Source organism: Lepisosteus platostomus, chromosome 21 (genome assembly GCF_059453375.1).
Source record: "Lepisosteus platostomus isolate fLepPlt1 chromosome 21, fLepPlt1.hap1, whole genome shotgun sequence".
NCBI classification, from domain to species: Eukaryota; Metazoa; Chordata; class Actinopteri; order Semionotiformes; family Lepisosteidae; genus Lepisosteus; species Lepisosteus platostomus.
The window spans coordinates 18,464,231-18,474,051 of NC_142631.1; the positions used below are offsets into that span (position 1 = coordinate 18,464,231).

The 9,821-nt window shown below is 38.0% G+C and overlaps 1 protein-coding gene across 4 annotated transcripts in view; it reads left to right on the forward strand.

The window, feature by feature from the left end:
* phf19 (PHD finger protein 19) overlaps positions 1-9,745 on the forward strand; it is a 36,385-nt gene extending 26,640 nt beyond the window's left edge. For all 4 annotated transcript variants that reach the window (XM_088615395.1, XM_088615394.1, XM_088615392.1 and 1 more), the window contains one exon: positions 518-9,745. In XM_088615395.1, coding sequence (XP_088471521.1) covers positions 518-851 — 334 coding nt within the window. In that variant the 3' untranslated portion in view covers positions 852-9,745. The remainder of the gene's footprint in view (positions 1-517) is intronic.
* Positions 9,746-9,821: the final 76 nt, after the last annotated feature.

A 9,821-nucleotide genomic window follows, 5' to 3' on the forward strand; every position in this document is an offset into this window, starting at 1 on the left:
TGACAGTGATGTAGTCAGTATAGTGGTTTTAATTATTTTGGTAAATTATGTTTTTCAGAACAAAACATTTCCCCCACCCCACAAAATCCCCTGCGTCTGGGCTGCTTCCAGGTTTCCCGCAAAAGGACCCCAGATCATGGTGAAATTATACGACAACTGAAGCCTAGTGTGATAAAGACCTTATCGAGTCCAGCCTGCCCAATCGATTCTCTTTTAATTATATAACATCATAGGGAGTGTAGTCCTCTCAAAGATATCTACATTCTTGCCCAATCAGATTTTGCTCAGAAATGGAAAGAAAGGGGAAGGTGACCGCTATAATACCCCCCGCTCCCTCCGTGACTATGTACTGGTATGTCCTTCCTTGGAGGAGTCAGAGATGAACTTTTTGGCTGCATAGTTAGCACTTTCTCTCTTCCCTTCTCCTGCCTTACTTTGCTATGACTGTTCCCAGTCCATGATTGTGCTCCAATGTCCCACAAGGCCGCACACACAGTGCTGTTTAATTGTCTTGTAGAAAAAACGTGGGCAGCAGGAAGAGGAAGCTGCGGACCTCCAGCTACGCCCTGTTGCCATCCCGGAGGCCGGTGACAGAGAGCTACAGCAGCCCGAGCGCCTTCGACGCTGCCGAGTCGCCCGAGCCCCTGGACAACGGCATCGACAGCCACACCTTCGAGAGCATCAGCGAGGACGACTCCTCGCTCTCCCACCTCAAGTCCTCCATCACCAGCTACTTCGGGGCAGCAGGGCGCTTGACCTGTGGGGAGAAGTACCAGGTGCTGGCACGCAGGGTCACCCCAGAGGGCAAGGTTCAGTATCTGGTGGAGTGGGAGGGCACCACACCTTACTGATGTGGGCGAGGCAGGGGCAGGTCAGGGGCAAAGGGAATATATCTGCTGCCTCTTACCACTTATTTGTCTATCTGTCCTGTCATGGAGCTGTCTAGAGCAAGAGTTCTCTGCTCCAGCCCTGGGAGGTTGCAGGGTCTCCTGGCTTGCCCTCCACCAGAGTTAATTAGCCTAACTAATTACTTTCATTATCTGACCTGGTCTCTTGCTATCAGTAACTGAAGGAGACCAGCAGGGGCTCCCGAACTGCAGCCCTTAAGCATAAGAACTGAGGACTCCCAGTTTAGAGATCGACCCAGAGGTGGTTCTTGCAGAAAGAGGCTGCAGCACTCTGGGCAGGCCAAGGCCACAGCGTTGCGTTGCTTCACTTGGCTTTGCATCATTTTGTAGAGTCGTGGGTTCCCATTACTCCTGACACAGTGGAGTGACTTCTCACACATTTACCTTTCTCCAGTTGTTTTAGTGCCTCTTGACAGACACGTGTGGTCTTGGCTAAAAGTGTTCAACCTCAGTGTGATGTGTCTGTCAGGTTATCTCTCACCGGCTCCAGCACTACCTCTGAGCTCTATTTTGACATCCTGAAATACTGATGAAACCTTTCTTGTCAGATGCTCTGGACTGGAGGAAAGATACATTTCCAACTCTGTTAAGGTTTCCCACTATCTTTTCTTTCAGTTTTAATGTAAACATCCTAATACTTATGAAATTTCTTCCTCCTCCATTAATGTTACTGTTCCAGTTCCTCTCACAATGCAGATTTGTGTTTGTTGTGCTAGAGCAGGAAGCAGAGTGAAGGGATGCAATGCTATGCACTTGTGTGCCCCAGGCCTAAGTTTCCCCTGTCGAAACCGCTGCCCTTGAAGTTGAAAGTGTATTATGCTAGAAATCCATATGCTGTGTGTATTGTACAAAGACAGCACAATATTTAGATTGATATTGGTAAAATATTTTTGTGATATAAGGCTTATACAGGTAGGAGAGCAGAGGTTGGTTTAGGGGTGCTGGATATTCACACGTCAAAAAAGGGTTTGATTACTACAGTTGACCCCCCATCACCCTTGTATTGCTAATATACATACCCTGTCAAACTGGGTAAGAGGTAAAGTGTCTTGCTTCAAAGAAGCCTTGGAAAAGACCGTTTGCACTGATTTTGCAAAACATTTGTCACATAATGTGCTCATATTTGAAATTGGAATTCGGTGTCTCAAAACATCAATAAAGCAACAATAGAAGTAAAAGAGAGCTAGCTAGCTTGTGTATTAAACTGACTGTAGATTGATTGTGCATGAAAATCTAAATTTGCAACATTTGTCGATAACTGTGCTTACTGTGTATTGTGCGTTTGCCCCTTTGTGACAAATGGGACAGAGAGGACCTTTGTTATTTACAGACTTCAGTTTCTTCTCTTGTCCTGCTTTCATGAAGACTTCTTGTGAGCCATTATCTTTTTCCACAATATCTCCTGGAACTAGCTAGCTAGTAGCTGGACTGTCTGAACTGGACAGAATATGCGAACCAGAAAAGTCACCCTGAGGTTTAGCTAGAGAAGGTTTCCACTGTGGCTCAGCAAGACCTCTTCCAATAAATCTCATACCCGAAAGCCAAAGTATTTTCCCCCTTTTGATGGCAGCTTTATTACAGAAAACAGAATTTTGTAAGAACAACAAATTTCAAGCATTAAATGTTTCGCTGGTAGTTTTCCTATTTAAATGGGCTAAGGAGCAGAATGTATTGTAGCAAGATAATGTATGTTGCTTCTCAGTGTCAGGACAGAAAGAATGTGATAAAGCATATTTTAAAAGAGCAACCAAATCATAAATGCTGGAATGACAATGAAATAAAAAATAGAATTATGTTAAGTAGAACTTTCAGTGCTTACAGTTTAGACTACGGTTAATCCATACTTTGATATCAATAGAAACTAAACATCCAAATCTAAAAAATATTCATTTTATAGATACCGAATGGTTTATAGAACACAGTTGGCAGAAAATTATTCGATTGTGTGTCTGTGTGAATTTGCTGCTTTGTAGCAAACCAGTGTTATAATGTGCCATTCAACATAAATTCTCTGCGTTGTGTAATAAACGCAGTATAATGAGATTTTTTTAATGTATCTTGCAATCAAACTATACAAAATATCCTGTGAATTGAACAGATTTATTATTCTGAATTGCCATTCCGTCTTGGATTTGTTATGAATATAAATTTAAATCACTATAAGCAACAGCAAAAGAGAACCTTAAAAATAGCCAATTGTATTAAATAAATAGGCAACAAAAGCTGCTGATTTAGAATTGTGATAGAGAAAATACGTAACTATCTTTTAAGATGCTGTGTATTGTATTATGCTGTTCATCAAACATGTTCTTCTAATTAATTTCTAAATTTATGCTGTATGCAATAGAAATGCATTCAAATATTACAGTGCTTCTATAGCACTACTATTGTACAGGAGGTTGACTGAAGTTTGGAGGGAGTTAATAGTTACAGCTGTTTCATGACAGCTGGTGATGCAGTTTATGATTGTTCTCTGTGCTGTTTTATAGCCCTGTGAACTCTTTTCATAGATCATTGACCCTGCTAAGAGATTTAAAAAAAAATTATGCATCACTTTTTGTGTTTTGCTCAATTGCTTAGATTTCAAATGTTTTCAATAACCCCAGTATATGATTTTTTCTAGACAAAGTGTAGCTTTGCTGGAGTTTGACAATAACAGGAAGAGGTTTATAAACTTCTTGCTGGTAAAAAAAAAAGCCAGAAACATTCACTTTGGGTGTTTTAAAGATAATATAAAGGCCAAAATAAAGGATAATGGAAATACCTATGCAAAATTTATTTCTTTGCATGTTTACTTGTCACAGGTAATGATGTGATTTGATTTGATGTATACTTAACATTATATTAACATAATTAAAATATATATTCAAAAGTGTTTCAGTGAACAGTAAACCTATGAAATCTTTAACTCCCAGTAAAAGGTTTTAAAATACTGTTTCTGAGAGAAAAATGTTACTTTTCTTCAAAGGAAAAAAAAAGCCACAGCAGTATTTACAGAAAGTAATTGACAGTTAGCTGTACAGGATTTCCCCTCCCTTTGCATGTAAACTGAATCTGTCCCAAATACACTTCACTTCCACCTCCGCCTTTGGAAAATTTTGTTTGCAAGATTATTTTAAAATAAAGAGCTGAAGATTGACTTGAACTATTAACAGTACTGTGCAGTTACTGGATACAGAACCTGCGGCAGTCACGAAGTAAATACCTGTATCTCACATCACAGCGGAGGGAAAGGATGTTTTTTGAGATTTTTTTGGCTGTTAAGCGATCAAACCCTTGAAAAGAGCACCCTTTACAGGGCCCTGAATAAGCAACATGTTACACTGCGTTTAAATAACACTGTTCTTTCCTCCTTTCTACAGTGGTGAGGTCATCTGTTTGCACACTGTCCAACTTGTAAAAAGTTGAAGTAATAACATTTTTGATTGTGCACAGCTGCCGACAGTGCCACCCTATTTATCCCAAGTCTTTGCCTTGAAGTGCAACAATTTTTTTCATTTTTTCTTAGTGCTTTTTTTCCCTTATTCTAGGTAAGAATCAAGAATGTCTGCTGCACCACTATTATAAGCATATACATATTTTATTTTGCTGGAAGTAAGGCATAAATTTGCTTTTCCCTGAAAATGCACCTTAATTTTAGTGTCCTCCCCATGATAGTATTCACCACGGTCTACATTCCAGTATTGTACACTAATGTTATTTTTTTTCCTTTCTGAACTGCTCACAAATAAAGCTGTGCAACACTTATTTCTGTTAACACTTAACACAAGAAAAAAATGCAAACTTCTTCAGTTTTCATTTCATTTTATGCTGTTTTTTCTATTCTGTATTGATGATACTCTTTGCTAGGCCTTTGCCTTTGCCTTAGATTTTGTTCTCCTGTAAGTAGTTTAATTACCTTGAGGAAAAGGGGCAGCTAGTAAATGATGCAGTTACTGTGTAATAAGGTGTGCAAAATGGTTCTGAAGATGTGGCCCTTTTCATTTTTCAAAACTGAGTGACTCATTCAAAGTGGAAATCATTCATGGAATTAGATTTACATTAAAAACGGCGGAGTTCATGAGGGGCTTGGGAGCAGTAGACCATGTTTTTTATTATGTGACATGTTTTGTTCTGTAGATTGCAGCTAGCTAGTTCAAATGTCTGTCATTGCATTTAAAAAAGAATGTTTCATCTGATGAGGAAAGAAAATTGACTGAGATTGTTGTCTGTCTTTCAGCCATTTGTCTTTTGTTACTCATGTTCTTTTTTCTCCAGTACTGTGTTAGTGCATTCTTACACTTGCAGACAAGTCAGGTCCTAAAAATTGCAGAAGGCTTGTACTCTTAAAACTGTAGTTCTGTTGGCTGGAAACCAAAGTCAGTAAGGAATCAAGGACTTTTTATTACCAAAATGTTAAGAGCAAGAAGAAAGTTAAACGTGTATATAACAAGTGGTTCTTACTTCAGTGTTATTTCTTCCCTCAAAATAATAAGCTTGATTGTTTTGTAGTACAACAACCCCATAACATGATCCAAATATCAGTTAATACAGTACACAGTATTTTCTGAAAGAATTAGTACTGCAGGTAAAACTGTATTCATGAGTTCATTCAGTCAAATTTACAGGCAGGCAGTCATCTTAACCCTGAATTATTTTCTTTATTCATTAATTATAACAGCTTGAGTACATCTTAATCTTAACATTTTTTGCTGTTTGTTTTGAACAGTGTTTGAACACTGCAATGAAATACTCCCCTTCTCCCCTTTCCAAAGAGTCCATTTTTTATTTCATCTATTTTTTTCTGACTTGCAGCATGTATGTTTCATATTGCCCCAATTGAATCTGGGGACAGATTTCAGAAGAAACCTTAACAGGTGGCAGTGTACACTTCCATCACTAGTTGTTATGTTGCAGCACCCAAGGCACAGATTTGAAACTGCTAATCTTAAATAAGTGCCCAATTTGGTAAGCCAAATGGCCACCTCAGGTTTGCGTCTTTTATTCTATAGGAAGTGTAGGTGACAATTAGTGTTCATGGTTGGAAACAATATTCCTCTTATATGCCCCATAACTCTTAGTGTGTGCTCAATAATATAGTAAATCACCTTTTGAAAACGCTAGGCTCTGTGATAGTACTGCTTTTAAGTTCCTAAGCTCTTTTAGACTGCAGTGTTGAAAGCAAACACTGAGCTTCCTGCTTTCTTTAAATGGGACATTATTTGCACGGTAAAATATCCATCCACCCTGGGTTAATTATTTGTTAGACGTAGGCTCCTATAATCATTGTTTCTGCACTATTAAAACTTATTGATAGATGTATTAATCTGGTAGGTAACATGCTTTTCTGCCTTTAACGTTTTGCTGTGTTGCACTATTTACAATTTTCTCCTCTATGCAAAATGTAATGCTTAAAGTAAATGGATGGTACCATTTTGACCAAAGTAAGCAGTACGAATTGAAAGTATATGAAAATCAGCGACCAAAATGTTCCTGTTGTATAGAATTACAAATTTGTTTAGACTACAAGTCATAAAACAGTATTTTATTTTTATGTGTTTTCTATCTTCAGTTATCTGTATTAGTGTTTTTTTTATTCTAAAACAATATTATTGTTTAACAGATGATAGTGGTCTATATTTTGATTTGTTTCATCCCAAAAATGAGACAACAGGACAGTATAAATTTTAATACAGAAAAATTACACATTTCCTATTACCCTTTCAAGCACTTAATTTCCATAACATTTCATGTGTATATTGCTGAAAAATATATTAAAAGTTAGTTCTCAAAAATAAATCACAATGGCATGTATTTGAAATGTTGGTCGTACTGGTTTTGGACTTCATCGATACTGTAAAAAAGCAGAATGTGCCAAAACATTTGAAATATCTCACTACCAATTACAGTCAATTCCATTTAACAGTGGAATCCACAATTACAGGGTCTCCAGTGCACATTGCATTTACTCTACTTGTGAATTTTGCGTCTTCGGTCATATTTGTGACTGCAACAGTATAGATTCATTTTCACCTGAGGAATTGCTATACTATTGCTAAATTGGTAGCAATGCAGAGCTGTATGCAAAATAACCTTAATAAATCCATCACTATTTATTAGGAATTGTGAAAGAAATTTGGACTGTGTGCCAACTCATAATGTGAAATGACATCTTGTCTCATGAATTGAATCCTAAAGATTAATACAGCCCCTGAGAGTTACAAGTAGTAAGGTTTGCTGTCTTTTGTAGGGTGCGTGTCAGTTTTATATCACGATATATATATATATCAAAATGTATTAGGATTAATAATGAAGGAGTAGTAATGATCGTTTTACTGTTCTGAATATACAATGCCCTTGCAGTATAAAATGAGCAAGCCTGAAAATAATGGACAGGCTAATTTCACATCCTGTGCAGCATGTAAATGGTTTAAACTGAGATTTCTCTGACTTGAATGCTACATACAGTACAAATAGCAGAGTAGGAGAGGTATTGTTCAAGATGCATACCTGTACCATCCAGTTTACAACAATGGCATTACATGTACCAAGTATCGCCCCAGACTCCTATCAAGAGTTACTGTACACCATGTCACATTCCGCCATTACTGTACAGCCCTTTCTGACAGATGGTGCAGAAACACAGATTAAAATTAATTGACTCTGACATAAGCTTGGCTATGAATGGCAGTTAGCTACAAGAAAGTCATTCTTGTCTGTGTTATATGTAAGTTAGGGATTTCCCAAGTTTAATGATGGTACTTCTTTGATGAATCCCAATTTCAGCAGTTCAGCTCCAGCCCACATAGGAATGTAGAGGCAGAGAGATGACAAGTTCCAACCGTGATACTTGCGGAGGACTGTCGGGCAGGGTGGTGTCAGTGTCCTGATGTGGGTTGCCATTTGGTATGATGGAGAAATGAAATTGTGCTTTGAAGTCTCAGGCCCAGGAAAAAGGTGCCACGGCCAAGACGACAACTATGTGGAAGAGTAAACCAGACATTTATCTCTTCCCCTCTACACATTATCCAAAGCACTTGGTTAATAAGGCAGCCGCATACTTGTACAAACATGGATTGTAAATCCAGTGTATATTTACTTTCGGTGAAATAAAAAAAATGTACTGTGAATGGTGCTCATTTTATTCTGCCAGAGCATAGTAGTAACCTGGCCAGAACCGTTTTGTCCAATACAACCTGAGTCCAGGAACGATAGGAAGTGCCATGTGGTGTGTTTACCAGGAGAGGGCAGCAATATCCTGGGAACAATTAACATTGTTTCATACAAATTAAAATGCTGTAATTTTATGATATTTTAACTTACAGGTTAAAGCGCCTTCTAAATCAACAACGTGAATCCAACAATTTACAAATAATTTAAAAAACCTAATACATACCATAGAACTGTATCTAAATGGCTGATGTATGCTAATCTAACACTGCTTGAAAGCCTGTTCAATTGCACTTATTTGCAGATGTGGTTTATGCATAATCAGGCTCGTAATTGCAAGGTTTGAATTAATGTGGTGATTTTCCCAAGGATAGTTGACAGCTCCTGTCTGTTTGAGCAGAAGACAGGTGTTGTTAAAATAGAGTTGCTTCTTGTGTTTTGCCCTCCTGCTGTGCACCTGCAGAGAGGGCTGATAATAACCATGTTTAAATTGGTTTTCTGTGTGTACTTGTCCTGCATCCACAAATGACAAAAAAGCAATAAAGTAATACTGAGCTCCACACGAGGCGCTTATATACTGTACATCATAGGTAACCACCAGGTAAAAAAGCTCCAGTGTTCAGGCTTTGATTGACATGACAGGCTTTGGGGTGGGTGAACAGGGGTTTTAGATGGTGGGGATGTATAATGTCTGAATGCATTTTGTGTGAGGATGACAGAGCGAGCTTCTGCAAATGACTGCTCTTTCAGGGCCATGTGAGAGCTGTGGGTTTGGCTGAGCCCACCATGTGACATACAGTGCAGGATACCACTGTCACTATTTCACCAAATAGATTCTGCGTTTCGCACAACTTTGAACGAGTTTAATTGACTCTCTAACACAGTGGCTAGTGGTGAGCCACTGAAACTCAGATAGGAGGTCCAGGTCCAGTAGGATCATCCAGGGTCTGGAACTACTCATCAAGATCAATTTTGGAACTATCAGAATTATTGAAAGGAACATCCGAGGTGAATGCTTAGGATCAACAGAAGTTTTTAAAGCATTGATATTTTCTGTAATGTGCTCATGAGTATCTCATTGTGTAAATTCTATGTAAAGTTCCTTCATGCTTTTGTGTATTAGCACATTTTATAAGAGCATCATTCATGTATGTATTTTCGAATGGAAGTTGTGATTGAACTTGTGACAGTATCTCTAAACTTCCTCTGCTAAGAAAGAAATGCATATGGTGTTACACGATGCAAGTGAAATGTTTATAGTGGCTGCTGGTAGAATAAAACTATGATTTGCACACTTTCTTGTGTCAAAGGCACGCGCTTTGCATCTCATTTAGTGAAATGTTATGCTACATATTTCAGCAATGCACTGGATATCTTTGAGATAAACCACTGTAGAAAAGACATTCATTTCCTGTTGCTTTTGTATTGTATTCTGCTTTGGCTGCATAGCTATATTGTTATAGAAAACTGAAATAAAACTATTACAAACATCAGTGTTTATTCTTTACAAGATAGATATTGAGCTTGTAACACAATTGCTGTATTTCTGGTGTTGTGTACGAAATTTTAAAATCTTTTTGTCGTTATGTTTCGTATACAGTTTTCCATAGGGATATTGTAGGAGCAGGATTGCAATTTGTGTATTCTCATCTGTTATTTAGGTTGTCAATAAAACAGCTTGCAAAGCATTTTTGGCACTTTTTTAATTTCTACACATTCTGTTTCTGAAAATGGATTTTCATTCATATTTAAGTTCTGCCATTC